This window comes from Anoplophora glabripennis, unplaced genomic scaffold, assembly GCF_000390285.2.
Source record: "Anoplophora glabripennis isolate ALB-LARVAE unplaced genomic scaffold, Agla_2.0 scaffold1179, whole genome shotgun sequence".
Lineage (NCBI taxonomy): Eukaryota > Metazoa > Arthropoda > Insecta > Coleoptera > Cerambycidae > Anoplophora > Anoplophora glabripennis.
This window is the reverse complement of record NW_019417301.1, coordinates 45,090-66,245: the sequence shown is the minus strand read 5'-3', so window position 1 is coordinate 66,245 and position 21,156 is coordinate 45,090. Positions and strand designations below refer to the sequence as shown.

General features: G+C 34.6%; 1 protein-coding gene across 2 annotated transcripts; it reads right to left on the bottom strand.

Moving 5' to 3' along the window:
- Positions 1-19,553, bottom strand: LOC108915799 (protein ELYS). Of its 2 annotated transcripts, none has more exons than XM_018721934.1 (14): positions 19,320-19,553; positions 18,976-19,280; positions 16,055-18,860; positions 14,706-14,904; positions 14,328-14,580; positions 14,168-14,272; positions 12,829-13,255; positions 11,684-12,637; positions 8,812-10,452; positions 4,363-4,887; positions 3,846-4,037; positions 3,588-3,785; positions 3,425-3,522; positions 1-147 (listed from the first exon to the last, which is right to left on the bottom strand). In XM_018721934.1, the coding sequence occupies exons 1-14, from the start codon at positions 19,408-19,410 to the stop codon at positions 91-93; spliced, it is 7,851 nt and encodes a 2,616-aa protein (XP_018577450.1). In that variant the 5' UTR covers positions 19,411-19,553; the 3' UTR covers positions 1-90. The 2 variants fall into 2 exon arrangements, with proteins under 2 accessions (XP_018577450.1, XP_018577451.1); XM_018721935.1 differs by having other exon boundaries at positions 18,976-19,268.
- Between the last annotated feature and the right edge of the window lie 1,603 nt (positions 19,554-21,156).

Here is a 21,156-nt window from a genome sequence, read left to right as displayed (position 1 = left end):
TATATAAAAACCAATTTGTTATTTATATCTGCATTTTATACACACAAAAACAAAATATCTCTGGTACACGTTTAGCTTAAAATTAACACTCTAACTGCTTTTCTTCTTTGTATGCCTTTTTATGGTGGACTTTTCATTGGAGCCGCCCTGAAATTAAAAAAAAAAATACATAATGAGAATTGAAATACTATAAATTTGATTGGCACAATTTTAGTGTAAGGAAAATATCAACTGAACTATTACCATCTAGATTACCTCTCATTTGATGTGCTGTTGTTTAGTGATCATCGTGATCTTACTAACCATATGATTGTTTGGTTAGCCTCTAATTATACACAACAGAAGTGGACACGTATTGCTGTTAGCTTAATTTGTTTAATAAAAAAGAGCAATCCAACTGCTATGAACGTTTATGCGAAGGAAGTAATAAAAATATAATAATAATAAAAGTTATATTGTTCGGTACTTGTCAATTCCAACGCTCACATTATTCCATAACAGACAGATGTCACTTTGGCCAATTCACTTACATATTTCCACAAATGGTAGTTTTAATATACAGTAATACCCCGAACTTATCGCCACGGTAGCGCAGTCCGTCGAGAGTGCGGTGGCAAGCATTTCTCGGCTAGGCTGCCTACTCTGGTCCGGGTTTGATCCCCGGTGTCGGCACTGGCAATGTCGATGGATAATGGGTGTTTGTCCGCGTTTTTTCAAGTGTAGCCCCCTTCCGCACAAGCCCTTGGCTTTTGGATTTGGGGGTTGTCTCATTTCTGTAGTGTGTTATGTTTACTTACGCAATAGGTGGGACTGAGCTATAACCGTGTGAGTCGAATTTGCGTAAGTCGGGGTACAATTTTGCATATAAATACATAAAAATTACATCCGTACGATATTTGTTACTTCGTTTGGATGACATAGTAAAGTCTGTTAAGTCTCCGGAGATACAACGAACACACAATATGTAGTGTAACACTGTGTAACACAAAATAATAATTTGTAGTTATACGTCTAATTCGCGCTAAACATATCAACACGTCGTAAACCGAACACGTGTGGATGGAGTGAAGAAACGATAGTAGCGCGTTGCTCAAATAAATGCCGAATCGACGAGATTTAAAAATCGCATAATTCAGGATTCGCGTAAGACGGGGTAGCGTAAGTCGGAGTATTACTGTATTCTAAAACATTGTTTTTGAAATTGTTTGTAATTATTTATTTATGGCATTTTCAGTTACTTTTTTATTTGGATTGGGTGTTTCTACCACATGGCAAAAAATAAAAAAAATGATAAATAACCCTTTGCTTCACAGGGATTAGCCAAAAGGTTATTTTATAAATTTAGTTTTACCTAACCAAAAATATCGTACTCCGAGAAAGTGTCACATTTGACTTTTAAATAATTTGAAAATAAATGTTTTGATAACGGAAATATAGTTTTTCGAAACGTAAACTGTGTAATGCGTTATAGTGATTATTATTTTTGAAGATACTTTTGGTTAGGCAAAATTAAATTTATAAAATCAACCCATGACGGATGTTTTTGATGCAAAGGGTTATTCATTAAAATTTCTTTTTCAGTGTCAGTATCTAATAAAATAAAAAAAGGTTGTTGTTTTCATTTCCAAACTCTATTTTACATAAGAAAAATATCGAAGAATGCAACACAAGGCTTAGTTTATTACAACTGGCAAGTTTGGCAACAGCAAACCTTTTAAAAAGTATATTTCTAACTTAAATTCATAAGACTGAGAATTCATAAAGTTGAAAGCTTTATATTACTCCCCCACCATTACTTGCTTTTCTCTAGCCCCGCCCATTTTTGTGTCGTTTGATTAAATAGAGATTGGAAATTTTTACAACACCAATCAAAGGCCAATTTCTATTTATTATAAAATATGTTACATCCCCCACTGCACATTTATTCAATGGCTAAACTGAATCTAAAGGCACGTCCTCACTGAGTCGACATTATCGATCAACTCTGTCTGTCGACACAGTCGACTTAGTGTGTACGATACAATCGAGTTTGTCGATCGACCTGTTGACCGGTTTTTCCATGAGCTGTCGGTAAAATCAAGGGGTAGTCAAATCGAATCCAGAGTGCTACTCGGCGTTTGACGTTCGACATCGAAAAACAGATTTGAGCGTGACGTCTCTCGTCGTTTCTAGGTACCTACCCTATCTACCGGTAAAATGAAATGGGAGAAAGAAAAGGTGATAGCGTTTATAAAACGTACAAATAAAAACAAATCTGTCTTGCTACAAATTTTTGGCCCGATTTTTTGCAACAAACATTCAAATTCACCCTCCGACATTCAAAAACCATTTCTGAAACCACCGTTAGATCTGTATTCAAGGTTCAATATTTTGATATCACTCCTTTTTAAATCTTCTATCATATTACTACCACTGTACCGATTTCTACTCTGAAGACTTGGTCGAAGCCAAAACCTTTTACGCCATGTTATCCTTTTTTTAGAGGTGATAATAACAAATGCGGCACAGGCAATAATGGCGTCATCTTCATTAAACGTTTTGGTTTTTAAAAAAAAAAAATTTTTTTTTCGCCAGTAAGTATAGGTCATAAACAGTCGATTTGACCCTAAACGGAACCTCAAATACCCCCCCCCCCCTTATTCTCTCCACAGTCCCTATGTTAAAATAATAGGGTAGCATAAACGTCTTGTAAGTGACTAACTATTTGCCAGACTACTACCCTTGAGCCCTTTTACATATTAATTCACTCATACCCTGCCCCCCCCCCCGCTCACGTTAATAAAGCACCCCAGTGAGAGGCAAGGAGACTCACGTTAATAAAACACCCCAAAAGAAACAAATACCTACCACGTCCACGTCGTTGTTTCTGGGTAACGCTAAGAGTAGTTTCAATAAAATCAGCGGGGGGGAGGGGTACTGTTTGGGGGGGTCAGGGTATGAGCGAATTAATATGTAAAAGGGCTCAAGGGTAGTAGTCTGGCAAATAGTCACATACAAGGCGTTTATGCTACCCTATTATTTTATCATAGGGACTGTGGAGGGTATAGGACTGTGGACTGAATAAAGGGGGGGGTGGGGTGTATTTGAGGTTCCGTTTAGGGTCAAATCGACTGTTTATGACCTATACTTACTGGCGAAAAAAAACAAATGGGGCCGAAAACCGGCCTTAGAGGCCCTTCTCCTTTTCTGCTTCCTTGGTGTAGACAGGTGAACTCTTTTCGATTCATCGGTCAACAATGTTGATAGACAGAGTCGATCAACAATATCGACATAGTTTATAATACATTTAATATAAAACAGTTGTGTTTTATTTATAGACAAGCCTGTAATATGAACTTTAAATATGGAATGATACGAATTTCTATTTTGTTTTGTTGACTTTTTAATTCACAACGGTAATCTAGATGGTAATGACTAAACTCACCGCTTCACTGTTTTTCTCTTCTGTAATTTCAGGAAGGTCAGATTTTGCTGAAATTAATCGACGATTTCTCGGTTTCTTTTTAGGAGAATTTAATGTATCTAAAAATGAATATCAAGTTGTAAATATGCCCACAGTAAAATTTTGTCTTGATTCATTTAATTACCCGATTTAACCGATGAGGTGGAATTAGCTCTACTTCGGGTACTTCTTGTCAAGACAGGAGCAGATGCTGTACTGTTAGTCTCTTCAGGTTCTTTAGAACTATGTCTCCTTTTTGATCTCTTGGCAGGGCTGGGGGGATCTGACTTCTCGGAAGTTACTGAACTTGTCTCGGACTGTTTTCTAGATCTTGTTTTTACTCCTGAAATATATATACACAGCAGGTGCACATCTAAATATAGACAGGTTTCTAAAACCTTACCCACTGGAGAAGGACTGTCCACTCTTAAATGTTGCCTTGTCTTCCTTTTTGGCGTGGTAGGTGGAGCAGATGAATCGGATGTCATAGAAGCTGACCTGGAGGCACGTCTGACGGGTTTGTTGAAGGAACTAGCTGTACTGTTAGACGGTGAGGAAGGTTCATAAATTTTTTCTTCGTCGGGATCAGGAGGGCCTAAACATTCAAAATGAAATGAAACTGATAAAATAAATTTGTGAATCATTTTATTTTATACTTATGCAGGGTGTAACTTTGAATGGGGATCATATTTATACGGAGATAACCTTTGAAATTTAGAAAATCGTGCAAACTGATATCTTTTTTTCGTAATTATCATAATCCACCTTTGGAATGGCTGGTTATTCCAGAAAACCGCGCAGGCTAACCGTAAGCGAGCGCCCAATTAGGAGAATGCTGTTAAATCTCATCTTGATCCACTCCCACTTAAAATTACATCTTGTACAGAAAAAAAAAATATATTTTCAGTACTTTTCCTTACCTTGGAATGGCTCCTTATGCAGTAGAGTAATGGGATCAATAGCATCAACGTCTACAAGTTTTTCCGTATCGCTATCATCTTGTGCAGTGACACTAGATGGAGTCTCTACACCCTTTATGAAACTGGCCTGACGTCTTGTCAGCCTTCTGGTGGTTGTATAATTTTCCACACTACTTGCTTTGTTTCTAGCACGTGGTTTATGTTTATCTTTTTCTTCCTCTGTTATAACAGGCAACTGGGACACGGAAGTGGTCTTTCCTCTAATTCTCAACTTTTGACTTTCAGCGCTGTCTTCTGATTTCTCATCGACACTACTGCGACGTAAAGATCTTCTAGGAGACGCCACTACCTCGTCTACGCTTGCACTTCTTGTTCTTCTCAATTTACGTGTTTTCTTTTGGATATCTTTGGAGGTACTCGATTGGTCTAATTCGTCGGTTTTATCCCGTGAAAATCTCAGTGATTTTGAAGGCCTGCTAGGGCTAGCAGTCACTGAACGTGAACGTCGGCTACGTGTTCCTGTTCCTAAACAAAGAACTATATTAATAATCTGGAAAAAAATCATGTAGTTTTCAAATACAGTGACTACTTTTGAAGAACGAGGCTTCAAATTGTTGTTAAAAGTGTTCTCTTTAAAATTTAGGGAGGTCTACAAATATTCAGTTCATATTCAGTTGCAATTAGAGTAATTCTTCTGAAATGGAGTATAAAATTTCATTGATATTTTTTAAGCTGTCGAGTTGGAACTCAGAAGGTTCCTCAAAACGGAACTAACAAGACTTTATTTATTTTCCTACGAGTTTTGATTATCAAACTACAGTAGAAACTTGGTTATCCGAACATGCTTTTATCCGAATATCCGCTTATCCGAACATGAAAAAAGTAATGGTATTTTCCAAACAAGTCTTTATTAACTGCACAAGGCCACTCCCCCACGATGATCTGTGTGAAGCGGGTGCTCACTTCGTTGGTCAGACAAACACGTTTCGTATTCGTAGGCATATGTTGTTATACCATGTATTAATGCGTGCATTTGTCAATGTTGAACGTAGCAGCAAAGAAATTAGAAAGGGATGCTCTTACTCAATGGAAGATTACAGATTTTTTTAAAAAGTGAACTACATATCAGTAAAACACGTTAAGTTTAGTTTATTACACCAAAGAATGTACTTTGAGTTGCACTGATACTTTATAAAGATTTTCCTATATGGTTGCATTTCAAATTTGATTATCCGAACAAATCAGTTATCTGAACAGTGGCTTGAATAATTAGTTCGGATAATCGAGGTTCCACTATATAGGATTTTGAGAGGCATCTTCAATTAAAATTTTTATTAATCCAGAACATTTTCATGAAAATGTATATATTCTCCAATTTTCAGTTAAGTTAAAAAAGAAATATTTGCAAAAAGTTGTCATTAATGAGTAAAAAGCAAGAGAATTTAAAAAAAATCCTTTCTTTTACTAGAAGAGAACATTAGCGCAGAAAGTTTTTTTATGCAAAAAACTTCTCAAGCGCACATTGAGAACGTTGTTGTTACCTTTACAATACTAATAATTGCTTTAACTTTTTTACTCTGGAATATGTTTTGATTGTAAAAAAATTGGTTTATACAGAAACATAAAAAAAAACTTGCTTGTTTCTCTTTAAATGTGTGCATAAACGAGAGTGATTCGTAAATTAACCGACAGAACAGATCCCAGTGAGTCAGAAGACCTTAAAATATGGTGTTTTAACTCAACTAATATGCCGTGTAGATGACATGGAACAGAGTTAAGAAAACTGTAATTACATAACTCACAAAAATTATTAAATATGGAAAAAAATGTATAGTGCTTTGTCGCTGAATAGTATTCTACAATGAGAGTTAATGTAAATTGTTCAAACAATTTCATTAATAACGTTACACAAATTTTTACCTAATTTTAATTTCTTTCGAATTGTACACCATTGTCACATGAAAACTCTTTTATTTAAGTAAGTCTCCTCTGTTAGTAAAGAAAAGAATAAGAGATAGATATATTTTATAAATGGCCAAATTATTGATTATGGTTATTTTTAGTAATTTCCGTAAAAGAATATTCAATTTAACATATCTGTAGAGTTGTTTCAAAATCTTATGAGCTTTGACCTTCATATGCGCAGAAACATAATTCCGACCATCGCCTAAATTATTCTACGTTCTAAAAACATTACATCCATTATTCACAGTCTATCTCGAGCTCTCGTAGCATAAACAAGCCTTTGCTCTGATTAGAAATATCATAATAAAATGCCCTATTCTTTATTATTTTAATTTAAGCAATAAAAATATATATAACTAACGTTCGCCAGTTGACTTTATTGATGCCCGAGCGCCTTAGTTCATTTCTGGTTGTAATGAGGCACGTGGTCTAATTCTGAGTCAATGTTTTCACAACGTGCTTATTAGAAGAATTATGTGGATACGCCACGCCTTTCGCGCATTTCGCGGTTCATGAGATTTTGAAACTACTCTACCCTAAAATTAAGTATTTCATTTCTATTATTAAATAAATCAAATTTTTCATGGCAATAAAATCAGATTTGTATTAAAAATTTGTCGGTAATCACTAATAAAGTGACCATAAAAAAATCATAACATTTATAAAAGAGGAAACATTTGAAATAATCCTTTTAATAAACGTTTTTTTGCAAATTTTTATTTAAAGATTTTAAAGGAAGGAAAAGTAAGATTTAAATAATATTCAAAGGTGTTATTAACCATCTCTTTAAGTGTTCAAATATTTATATATACAGAGTGTTTGTGAATAAGTGCGAAATATATTAGGGGGTGGTTGCCAAAGTTATTTTGTAAAAAAAAGTTCATATAAACGTAGATCGAAATATACTTCGTTTCCGAGATACAGTGTTCAAATTTTAATTTTTTATTTACTTTTATTAATTATTTCAAAGAGTTTTAAAGTTATCGACTCGAAATTTGATGGTTGTATTTTATTTACAAATATTGACAGCAACCTACTAGATAATGTATCAATAGAAAGTAAAAATACAAAACTTGCAATAAAATATGTTTTATCTTTTTCCTCAAAAATGGTGCATCCTACGAAAAAAATTGAAGAGACCAATGTCATTCAGAATTGATGGCGGATTTCTAAAAAAATACCAAAACGAGAAATAATTTTATTAAAAAACATCGTGGTATTCTCGCACGAACTCCACTGCAAGTATAGATTATATTCGGTATATATTCGAATCACCCCAAAAAATGCACATTTATCCCTCCAAAGCGTTTTTCAAATTTCGAGTCAATATCTTTAAAACTCTGAAATAATTAATAAAAATAAATAAAAAATTAAAATTTAAACACTCTGTATCTCAGAAACGAAGCATATTTTGCTCTACGTTTATATGAGCTTTTTTTCACAAAATATACTGCGGCAACTACTCCCTAAAATATTTCGCACTTATTTACAAACACCCTGTATTTATTAATAAATAGTACAAAATGACAACACTGGAGCCATTCTCGTGGGGCATGTTGAATTTGAGGCGCTCTGTGTCACGCAGCGTAACTAACATAAATTTAAATATAGAAAAAACAAAAAATTTCCTTTTATTCTACAGGAGTATCGTTAGAGTTGTAGGGAATTTTTAAAACATCAATTATTGCGTGATTGGAGAGTATTTGAAGTAAAAAGTTTAATTTTTAACAAAAAAAAGGAGCAATCATTTGTCAATAATGTTAAATTCAATTTATCGAAAATCCCAAACGTATTTCTCTTCAGAATGTTATTTTAAAGATTTGGTCATAATTTGAAGTGAATAGAATGAAAATTGTTGCAATTATGGCTGCATGCAATTTTAAAAAGAAATGTTTCAAAAAAAGCACTTTTAAAGTTTTGAGATATGTGATATTCTAACGTACTTTCGCTTGAAAATGCTTCTAATTGAACACAAACTCCTTCTAACGGCACCTGTTAGTATTACCGACGTCTGTTAGTAGTATTAGAGAAGTTAGAAATCAAAATGTAAGTCATTAGGCTGTACCCTTCCTGCAGATACCCATGTGCCGCAGCCAGTTGTTTCGAAGAAGTCCGACACACTGGGAAAGTTCATAATTTCAAAGAAAAAAATTTTGTGCAGGCATAAAACTTTTCCCCTTATTCGAGAAGATTTAAAGCATCTTTTAAATCAATAAAAAGATAAGAGTTGAACTTGTAATTGTCACTTGCAAAAAAAATATGAAAAAATACTTTGCCAAAAAGTGACAGTACTATCTTGCTAAATTTCGTTTAAAACAAGGCGTGTTAAATTATTTGGAAGAAATTTAAATTTTTTTACAACTTTAATGCCATATACCGACTAAACGAAGCACCTTGGTATAGAATTAACCTGCGTTAAAACACCATATTTCTATATGCACGTGCCCTGCGTCAGTTCATTTATGAATCACCCTGTACATTTACCTGGTGTGAAGACGCTATCAGAATTAAAGGTTGTTCCCAGAGTACTATCCTCTAATATATCCGTGACATAGGCTTTCCTATTAGGTGTTGGGCAGGTAGTGTTTGGCAGGTCTTCATCCAATACATCATAACCAAGCACTGAGTGTGATACATCGGGATCTGTTATATTTTCTAGAATATCAGACTCGGCAGTTTTCGAGAAGAGTGTGCTACTTCGTCTGGTTAAGCGTTTGACCAAAGGTTCCTCGGTTCTTCTTCTAGTTGGAATGTGAACGTCTGCTTTCACAACTATTTCATGTTTAACGACTTCACCCTCAGTTGTGTCCGAGCTTACAGACGACATTGTTTGGTCTTCTGTAACAACTTTCGCACGATGATACGTTTTTCTTTCATTTGGCCTCTCGACTTCAATGATACTATCATTGCTTTTTCTCATGCTTTCTTCTGGTGCAAAATTTGTTGTATTTGCGGATTGGTCGACTTTAGATTTTTCTTGTGCAATATTTTCTTGTGTTTTATCGGTGGTAGTATCAGAAATTTCTTCAACCTTTTTAATGGTCTCTTCTTTTTCAAACAGAATTGTTGTATTTGTGGATTGTTCACAAGTGGTTTTTTCTTTGTGAGTCACAGGTGCTTCAGTTATACTAGGAGGTTGAACATTCTTTTCATCGGTATGTTCGTGTTGACTTGCTTTGTCCTCTAATTGAGACCCCCTTGAATTATCCACACATTGAGTATTAGTTCCGTTAGGTATTTCTTTGATTTCAATTAATGAATCCCCTGGTTTATTTTCTACAGTTTCATTTTTCTGGGAGATATCTTGATTTTCCTCAACCTCTTCACCTTCGTTAGCTTCTTCTTTTTCTTCTAGTGGAATTCCATCACTAGATGGTACCAGTTCTTTATAATCTTGTTTTATTTCTGATGCATCTATTTCAGGTAAATTTGCTTGGATTATTATTTCTGCTTCTTCTCCCTGTTGCAAGGGTTGCTCAAGTTCCATCTCGATAATTTCTTCTGGTTTATTCTCATCAGGTTGTCTGTCTTCTGCAATTACAACTTCCTCATCAGCGGGATGTTCACTACTTTCATCGCTAGACTCTTGTTCGTTATTTACCCAATCCGCAGAATTACTGTCGGCTTCACCGCCTACTTCGTTAAAATTATTTATTTCCTCAACATGTTCTATTACAATCAGTCTAGCTTCGTTGTGAACATCTTCATCTGCAACAGAATTATCGGTTGTTCTACTATCATGCGAATCAACCAACGATCTTGAATTTTCTTCAACATGAATATTACGTTCATATGATATATTAAGTTCGTCTTCATCACTTTCACTTTTCTCTAAAGATCTAGAGTCACTTGTGTCGCTGTTGCCACCTTTGCTGCTATCTTGTTCATCACTAGAACTGCCGATTTCTATAACGTCTTCTTGGTTGGTTGTTTGAATACTAGGCAGGAAGCCCTTTTCAGATTCTGAAACTTCACATTCTGCACTCAAAATAGATATTTCTGCTTTGGAGTGGTCACCTAAGAAGCCTTTCTCAGCTTCAGGGACATAGAAACTATCAGAGCCACGCTGGTAGAAGCTATTGAACGAGGCTGCAGTGCTTGGTCGTTTTTCTAAATGCCTTTGAACTGAAAAACACAATACACAAGATTAAATCAATACTGGCAAAGACAGGCTGCTTGGTGACAACAAATGCTTATCTGGTAGATCTATCTATTCAAATATATTGATTTATTTTCAAATTTGACATGTGGACATAAATAATAATTTTGAATAAAATATTTTGATATGTGAAAGAAGGTCTCTAATATGATGCCAACATCATTTGATCTAAATAAAATTGTTTTACTCCTGCAATAAAAAGTTGAGATTATGCCACTCCCGACATTAAAACGTGATTAACCAATTTCAAGATTAAAAATCAGGATTATTCTAACCGTTAGTGGAAATTTGAGATTATGCTAATCTCAAAATAAAATGTATATATTACAAGAATCCTCACATAAAAAATGTCTCGTTAAAAAAAGTTAAGATTGCTTTAATTTAATTTAATTTAAAAGTGTTAACGACACAGTTGTTGATAAAATGCAAATATCACAGTAGTTCAATTTACATTTTCTGGATAAACTTCACCGTCTTTTTATGTCGGGGTTAAAGTAGTCCCTATATTTTTATGAGGATTAATGGAATTCCAACTTTTTATGTCGAGATTGTTGTGATCTCTCTCTTCATCTGGATATCAGTGTATTCACAAATTGCTAATTGGGATTAAAGTAGTCCTATTTAAATATCGGAATTATAAATTTAGAATTTACAATGTCCGCACAGCATGTTCATACACAGGTGTCGTGAGAAACATTGTTCGTTTCATAAAAAAATATGTCGCAAAGTATTCAAGGGGTTAAATTGCAACACGTTTTTCTTGATAACTTTTTTTATATAAAATATATTAAAATGGCATAAAACACATACAAAATTAGACAGCCTAAGCTTTCTACTTTCAAAAGTTTTGGACATATGGAGCCTTCATAAATGTTTACAAGCCCCATGACCACCAAGCTGAGGCAACCAATACTGTTACCTAAAAATCTCTAAATTTTAGTGTCAACCAATATTAACGATTCGTTTACAATGAACAATGAGAAACTGTCAAGTCTATGGTCGAGATAATGAGATCGCTGATTGATTGAATAGAATCTCACGAAAAATTACACCAATCATCAGTCATTTTTTTTTCAGAAATTACTGGTCACATGGCTTGTAATAATTTATAAAGTCTCTGTATATTGAATATTCATTAACGTACGTCATAAATAATTGCGGTATTCAGTTTCAAAATGGAATAAACTGTTTCGTTACCTGTTTCCTGTTGCATGGTTCCACTTCTCTCAAAAATATTTTCTTCCAATTCGTTAAAGCTGTTTTCAGGACAATTGGACAACTCGGCATATACTTCATACTGATCACTTGGCAGTCTACTCTCCATTAGTATTTCTTTTATATCTTCAGCTCCGCTAGAGAGATCCTCGTATATTTCCATCGGTTCAGCTTCCAACTTGTCTTCCTTTAGCGAATCATCTTTTTGAGTTTCTTCTTGTGGAATTTCTGAATTTTCTGTAACTTCAGAAGCCTCTAATTGTATTTTACTATTTTCAGTAGGCGTTTGTTCGAACTCCAGCTTGCTCGTTCTCGATTTGATATATTCCACTAGAGAATCTGACATTTTTAAGCTTTCTGGTAAATTCGGACTGCTAAAGGACAAATTGTCTTCAATAGAAGTATCAGTTTCTGGAAGCCCTTCGGAGATTTTTTCCTTATAAGTAGAATTTGTCGTACTGTGATGGCTGCTGGCAGAGGTATTAGCTAAGGAAGAAACATTTTTAATTTCCTCCTTTGTTTCTTGAGTGGTGACTTCCAATGTATCTAGAGTTTTTCTTGTAACGACACTCTTTTCTATTTTGGCAAACGAAGTCTCTCTTGTCACAGACTTATTCAAGTCGATTACAGATGGTGAATAAAGTGTTTTCGAAAAGGTATTGTGTTCCAGTACTTTTCTGCTGAGTGATTTGCGTCCCTTAACTTTCTGTAAGAGTCTTGGAGATTGTATAATTGAAGGCGGCTCGATTTTAGAAGTGCTGGCTTCGGAGAGATCTGAATCTTCTATTGTGGGACTCGACTGGGATTCTTCCTTATTGTCACTATCAGCAAGTGTACTCTTACTGGGTACCTGTGATTCCAGCTTGGAACTTTCTTTAATAAAATGCCTTGTTATTCGCGGGCTCTGACGAACTGGTAATGTGTCCGCAAAAGATCCTTAAAAAAATTCTCATTAGGGATAAAGTGATACCAAGATATCGGCTTACAGATACCAACATCAAAAAAGTTAAAGAAAAAATTCTATTTGCAGAAAAATGTTTTTTTTTATCAGTAAAGCAACTTTTTCAAATTGACGATTTACAATAATTAAACTAAAATTTGCATAATAGAGAAAAACTTTTACTTACTCTTATAACTTCTTCTGGCCCTTGGAGACTGTGTTAGAGAACTGTTCTCTCTAATATCCTCAGTAACACTGATTTTTTTATCAAATTCAACCTTTTCAACAGCATCACTAACTTGCGAGACGTTTTGTTCAGCATTAATATTATCCTCTTCCTTATTTTCAGAATCATTAAGGGAAGTATTAGGAGAATAGAAAACTTCATCTGTGTTGGAAGTTGAACTATTTTTTGAGGAAATCATTAAACTTACATCTTTCGAGGACAGCGTAGACTTATCGGCCGACAGGTTTTCTAATGTGTTGTTCAGAGATGGTTTAATGCTTTGATCGCTTAATGAAGAAGACAAACGAATGGAATCGTCAAACTTGACGTGAGGCCTACGCAGTGCCCTTGGGAGAGACTTTCTCGGCAACAAGCCCAGGGATGACTTCTACAAATTTTTTTTTTTTATTATTACATTATATTTTATTATTTCCAATTATTTCATTAAAAAGAACATTAAGTAAATATTCAGGGAAATTTATTTGAATATGACAAAATAAAATTCATAGATGTGCAAGAAAAAATACACATATAAGAGTTATGGATATGCCATCCGTAAGAAATAGGCATTGTTAACAAAAATGTGCCAAGTTTTATTCAATACATTTGAGACATTGCTCTAATTGATGAATAAGATGTTTGTGTACACGATCACATTTCTCCTGTCCTCAAATTTGAAAATCATCCATTTATAATTATTATTAATCCTATTAAAATAGTTTTAGAAACAAATTGCCCCTTATTGTTTCCTTAGATTTGAAGGCGTTGACCAAGCTGTCCCTTGGTCAAGGATGGCCTAACTTCACTTAAAATTGTAAGCAATATCAACAATTAGACAGACCCTCTTGTCCTATATACAGGGTGTTCTGAAAATTTTCATTACATAGGTATTGCTATTATTTTAATCCGTAGAATCACCTCCTGGAGTTTTCTGACAGACTTTCAGAACACCCTGTCTATTTAATAGACTCGCACTAGGTATGGTTTACTATCAATTAGTTGAGCAAAGTCCATTGGTATAAGATCTGGATTTCCTGGCGGCCGAAACCGAAAGGTCGTTTCTCAAGAATTCAACAAGGGACTTTATTCTACTAGTTTCAGAACTTCTTCGTCAATTGCGAAGCAATGCAGATCTTGTTTCGCCATGTCTTTGGACAGGTTATACAACTATTTGGTATAAGTTATTTTTAAATTTATATATTGAAAACCTTAAAATAATGTGGTATTGCATTTTTCTATTCTTTTACATAATAGATTAATCTACCTTTAAAATATTATCAGCTTCTAATAGGATACTTACCCTTGGTGAAATTTCCATTTTTGGTAAATTATCGTGGTCTTCTATCATCTCGTCAACCTTTGTGTCATCAGAAATGGTATCACCATGCCTTACAAGATTTCTAATCTATAATTTGAAGAAAATAACTAAAATTTTTCTACTGAATTCTACTGAAACATACCTTTAGGATGCTTTGAGGTGTGCAGACATTGAAACTACTGTTAGATAAAAGTGTTTCGTCCTTTTGCAGTGACGTCTTCCTCCTGACAATTGGTGTCAACATCCTTGAATGAATGGAAATGCTGTGGTTTCGTGTGGGGCTAGAGGTGAGTGCCCTAGGGGTAAGTTTTAGTCTCTTAGAAGGAGACGGGCTTAATTCCTCTCCACTTTCATCAATTTCAATAACCTTTGGTGTAATTACAGGAGTAGGGTGTCTGAAGAATTAACAAATGTATATGTATTAAAATTATAAAGAAGAAAAAATATATACAACAACGTACTGATGACTTTTGTATCTATTTATTTTAAAGATTAATTACTAATTTTCATTTTCTCATACCTTGAACTCATTCTTGAGACTTTTGGAGTCCTTAGAAAGGGAGTCTCTTCAGTTACTATTTCCCTAGACCTTTTTGTAGTCGGACTATCAATAAATGTGTGTTTAGCCTTTGCTAATGCTGCATGGATTACAGTCGATTTATAGTGAACCTGTTCCTTAGAGTTATGGACAAAGACAGACAAAGGAGTTGGTCTTGCGACTACAATAAATTGTAAAATGCAAATTACCATGATGCATATTTTCTATTTTTATCAAAATTAAACATGTTGAATAAATATAATAAAAGATAAAGGTAAGACACGAGTGACAACCTAGAATGTAATTACGCGCATTACTTCAATCCAAATTTTAAATCTCATCACTAACTGCAACCACTAAATATGCGAATTTTATTAATTCTCTTTACTATTTGCATATACATATATTTAATTTTATTATCTAAAATGCAATAACCCTGTTACAAAACATGATCCGTATACAGGGTGTAACTTTAAGCAAGGGGACAGTTTTTTAAGGGTAGTAGTATATTCCTGAGAATACTAATCTTAAACATGGAATAAATAGTCGAGGTATAATTTGTTTTTTATACTGCACTTTTAACTCTTGTTTATGCCGCGAATATACAGCACCCGTTTTTAATCGTATGTGCGTGCCTATTGATATCTTTTCAAACTAAGCTTATGAAACTACGGGAGTGGCAACAGAAAATCTGTATGAAAAATAATTTTGTAAACACAGATTGCTTTTGTAAAACTTTGTAACATGCTATATCACAGACACGATATTTTTTTGATGTCAATACATACTAAAAAAAATTTAAAGTTACTTTATGTTTCAAAATAATTATTTTTGCTGTTTTACAAAATGTATAGATAAAAAATAGAAATACTTACTTTCAACAAGACTTTAATAACCAATATTTATTACTATTTTTTTAAAGCACTGCGTTTAGTTTGCGAATATCAGTGTTAATGACCTCTGACATGGACCTAGTTCACATGAATTACGGCCAGTGTTAATTCAGCAAAAAAGAATGGTCAAATATCTCAGCGCTTTATTTTATTACATTTACTTTAGTTTTTAGTTTATCGGTTTACGATAAGGTTAAAAGAAACATTAAGTTTTAATAATGGAATTTAAAAAACAAACTTATGATCTGTGTTTCTAAAAGTCATCAATATGGCTCCTTTCCAAAGTCACACCCTATATATGACAGAATATTTACTTTTTTTAAATCTATAAAGAATTATTGCTTCTGATTTGTGAGTCCCTCAAGATATAAATATTTATGGTTTTATTAAAAATTTCAGATAGAAATAAAAAGGAACAAAAATATTTTCAGTAATTACCTTCTTTCCATAAATTTATTCTCTCTTTTCGAACAACATCCACAAGATTTTTATTAATGTCAGGTAATAAGGTCTTAAATATTCTCACAATCTGATCGGTTCTAGTGGTATTCCTTTGACCTACTAAACCTTGACTTTCCGGATTTTTTCTTCTCGAATTTTGGTGAGCATCGAACGCCTCGACAAACCTCGATCTCAATAAATAATAAAAAACTTGAAGGTCATCCGCAGTAAGATTTTCCACGGATCTTAAATATTTAAAAAAAGCTCTTTCTTCATTAGTATCGAGGCATCTGTACAGAAGAACATGTAAAGAGTCATTTTTATTGCATTCGTTAAATAAGTGCATTAGAAGTTTTTCTTCATTGTTGTTGCGATGCTGGTTCTTGAAGTAAAATGCCTCATCTAACATGTTATTCGCAATAAACAGGCTGATTGCTGTTAACATGTCTTTTTCATCAGTAATGGGAGGTTTCCTAACTTGCATATAGAGCAGTGCAAAATTATATTGGTTCTGTAGAAGTAATGCCCTCATGGCTATAGCGTGATGCCATGGCTGCAAGTCATCTCCAAGAACGAGAGGGTCTAAAAGTTGTTCCATTGCGGTGGTAAAATCTCCATGATCCAACTGCCAAAATGCCTGAGTGATTTTAATTATACTTGAGCTGACTTTAAATACAGCGGGAAACTTTATAAGATGCGTGATAACGGAAGCATATCTGTTTTGATCTAATGCCATGGCGAGATCCAGGAAAACATATATGATTAAAGAGTGCTTATGGCCAATATCTGCGCCTTCTATTAGGTACGTACGGAGCAAAGACTGAAGTGAAGGAGGGGGATATAAGCCACTGCCTCCATCATCTTGCCACTGTTTCTGCAACAGCTGAGCCCCGCATTTATTATTGACAAGATTATCAATGAACAACAAACTATCACTGCTGATAAATGTCTCCTTGGTCAACATTTGTAACTGGGCTCTTTTTTTATTATAGTACTCTGTTAATTCTTGAACGGGATAGGGTGCACTGACTCGATCAGCACAATCGACTCTTGGATACGTAGACGGGTGACATTCAGGCAGCAAACCGACATTCACAAGCCACTGAAGTACCTCAAAGTATATCGATACCATTTTCAAACTAGTCTGCTGCTCGACAACAAGTTCTAAGTTTGAAATAAAACCAGACAGATTGTCCAACACATAAGAGTAAAATGCGGAGAGGTTATTAATTTGCCTTATGCAACTGTTCAACAAGATGCTTGTATTATTATCTAAGCGTAACTGGGAATAATCAAACAGAGGTGTGCAGTAACGATCGCAGTGTGTTTTTAGAACGATAGCTCTGTGAAACGCCCAGCTGATGAGGAAATCTAAAGAACATCCTGCTGAAGAGAAACTGCCATTCGCCCACTCTGAGGCGCATTTACATAACCATCCAAGAAGTTGATGTTCTAATGCTACATTTAGAATAATTTCTCGTTGCATTTCTGTAGAAACTGGAACATGTGATGACGCTTCTGCAAATAAAGGTGTCAATCCCAAAGTGACGATCTGACGATAAACATCACTTGGCCTTATTAGACACAAAGGACCTGCCGATTCTATCTGACTGAGTAGTGCTTTCTGAATGCCTTCGTTATGCAACAAAATTACATCTTTTTCCCTCAGTCCCCACAAGTCAAAAGAAAGAGCGTTAGGACAAAAATGTTCTTCTAACCTCTGCACTCCTGTGAATTGCCGAAGGGATTTGTTATTTAATTTAATATCCAACAACGGCATTCCTTTATGACTGGCTACTGTAATTAATTCGGAAATGTTGGCCTTTAATATGTAATTGGAACAATTGCTCCATTTCGTAAAATCAGGCATCTGCTCTTTATACCACTGGTTTAAGTCAAATACTAACATGTAGGTTTGCGTCTCTGTTCGACTAAACCACACGGTCCAAGAAATAGCGCATAAAGCAAGAATATCTCCAGTAACATCGTGCAAATATAAGTTCTTATTATTAGGAACCTTACAAATAGGTTGCAGTCCTATACACAACCCGCCTTTAACTTTAGAACCATTCTTATGTTCTCCCAAGGGTCCCAGCTCTACCTGAAATCTTACCGAACAAGACTGGAAATCCTGATATAAATACCCATAACCTTCATGATATTCCTTTGATTCATAACAAACTGAATACATTACTGCAAACGGTAGACCGCTCTGATGTAAATTCATATTGCTATAAGAAGCCCAAATATAACAAAAAGCTCTAGGATCATCAGCAGGTTCTTGCAAAGCAAAATGTGTTATGGGCAAGTGTTCCTCGCAAACTGGTGAAGTGTATACCAGTTTTAAACTGGTGAGATCCCACAATTGGAAGGCTCCAAAATTAAAACCGACTAAAAGCGAAGTTAACTGAGAGCAATAATAAAGGGCACTGGTTACAACTTCCTCTCTATTAGCAAAAATCCTGTCATCACCTTTCGGCCCTTTCAGTGTAAAGTGATGAGTTGAACTGTTCACCACAATATTTAGATGGATAGCTAAGTGATCTCCTTCCCTCACAGATTTTTCTTTATAATATTCTACCCTTGGAATATCCTTTATGGTCAGTAATATTAAATGGCAGGGACATAATTCATCCCTAACTGTCACAGAATGCAGTGCTTCCTCACAGATCTGCCTGCAGATATCTACCAAATATACATTTCCACCTTCTGTTCCAACCGAGATAATCCCATCAAAGTTCCTTAGAGGCCCAGGCAAGTTCAAAACCTCACAACCAGAATCCACTACATGTAGACTAGTAATCTGAAAAAAAAATTATATGATAGTTTAAAAATATGAGCGAACCTTCAATGTCACAAATGTGGTAAAAAAAGTTGATTTATGCGCATTTATATATTAATGTCCAATTACAAAATACCTTTTCTTCAATCTGTATAGCTCTTATAACTTTGGAACCAAAAACATCAAATATACAAATTAATCCTCCACTTATAGCGCAATCTATTGCAACAGCTAGCAAAGACAACATGCCATTCGGCCTCTGAATTTCTTCTACGCACACTATTCTAGTATTAGAGTCTTTCAAAATACACCCAAAAGTCCAAGCACCGACTTTAATGCCTGTTTTGGTGTTCCTAATTTCTAAACAAGGTCCTTTTGAATGCCAAACATAATGTGTATCCGATAGTATACCCCCTAAAAGCGGTAAACCTAAAAAAAGACCTCTATAAAATTAGATGATTTGTAAATCCTAATATTTACCTCTTGAGGGGTCTATATCACATTCGTCTTGTAAAATATATTGTAATGTTGGCTGAGGGAATTGCAATATTTTTGAAATTTTAAAGGACATGATAAGATCACTACAAAAAACTAACTAATCGCACAAAAAAGCATAACTCTTTAACATAGAAGACTTAGTCTTGTTAATAAACAAGTCTATTAAAATGTTTTTCACATAATAAATACTTTTTAACATGACATATCCCGGGTTATAATAACTGTCAAATTTTGAAAGAAAAGAAACAGTCTCACCAACCCATACCACAGATTATTATAATAATCTGATCTGAACTACCTATAATTCGTAATTAACTCTATGAATTTGGATATGATCCATATTCGTTAAATAGTATAAATTAGAGATGGGAAAATTCCCAAACTATGAAAATTCCTGGGGCTTGATTTTTGAAAACAGGAGAACTGATTCTCCAGAGAAAAAATTCACCTGACAAATTTCTCTTAAAAACTTATTCTTGAACGTTGAAGGAATCCAATTCTCTAGAGAATTTAATTTATGCCGTATGTGAGGATATATTTGCAACTGACCGCCATTATTCTATGGCTAGAAATTGGCCTCAATGATTTGGGATCGAGGGGGATTATCCCTCTTTATCCTGCCTCATCTCGTGTAGGCCTGGACAGCCTTCGTAGGTGGGCCCCATCCGTCGTCTACCCCGACCGCAAATGCGGCCGGTGTAGGCGCTTTGTGGGACCTCCTTTTGTCCTGGCTGGGCCCCGCCGGCTAGGGCCCTTTCTTCTGGCGCTCTTCTTGCTTCGCCGGCTCGTCTGTGTAAACCCCGGGGGTAGTGTCATGTTTATNATTTTGAAGTTTGTTTTGTAAATGTCATTATATTCGTCAGGGAGACTAGACATCTCCATGATATTCGTAGTAATTTAATATAACTTCAATTTGAATAGAAGTATATTTGAAAACACAAAAAATTTAATATTATTATAATTATGATGAAGCGTTCGTTCACGTCGAAAGCGCAAAAAAGAAATTAATATGCTTAGAAACAACGAAGAACTTTTTAAAATGAAAGTTTTCTTCTACTTTTACTCACAAAAAGGCCCAAGAACAGTGGTCAGATATTGCTGAAACTTTAAATGGTTTAATTAATGTTGTCGCGGATGGTTTACAATTTCTGCAGCTTGCAAATTATTCATTATATTTAGAATTAATAATAAATTATTTGGATCCATTACAAATTTCAAATGATTACGCACCTTCGAACAGCGAATGAATGAAGTGACAATTCGCGCATGAGCATGAGATGACATTTGGATTCAAACTATTCGGAGAAAACGCCAATTCCCCCGACAAAACCCTGTGGAATTATTTCTCTTGATATCTAGAGAAAATATTCCACAAGAAAATTTCAAAAATCACATTATCTGTGTGTCAAAAGAAAATGACGTAATTTTCTCTAATGAACTAACTCTCCTGTTTTCAAAAATCAAGCCCCAGTGGTCAGATATTGCTGAAACTTTAAATGGTTTAATTAATGTTGTCGCGGATGGTTTACAATTTCTGCAGCTTGCAAATTATTCATTATATTTAGATTTAATAATAAATTATTTGGATCCATTACAAATTTCAAATTTCAAATGATTACGCACCTTCGAACAGCGAATGAATGAAGTGACAATTCGCGCATGAGCATGAAGATGACATTCGGATTATAACTATTCGGAGAAAACGCCAATTCTCCCGACAAAACCCTGTGGGATTATTTCTCTTGATATCTAGAGAAAATATTCCACAAGAAAATGTCAAAAATCACATTATCTGTGTGTCAAGAGATATGACGTAATT

Bases quoted from the DNA above. Each gene is read 5' to 3' on its own strand.
- LOC108915799 (XM_018721934.1), bottom strand. From the start codon at position 19,410: ATGTCCTTTAAAATTTCAAAAATATTGCAATTCCCTCAGCCAACATTA. The intron at 4,888-8,811 runs GTAAATGTACAG...TTCTTTGTTTAG, and splicing joins TGATAGCGTCTTCACACCAG to GAACAGGAACACGTAGCCGA. The intron at 148-3,424 runs GTGAGTTTAGTC...TTTTAATTTCAG, and splicing joins AAGAGAAAAACAGTGAAGCG to GGCGGCTCCAATGAAAAGTC.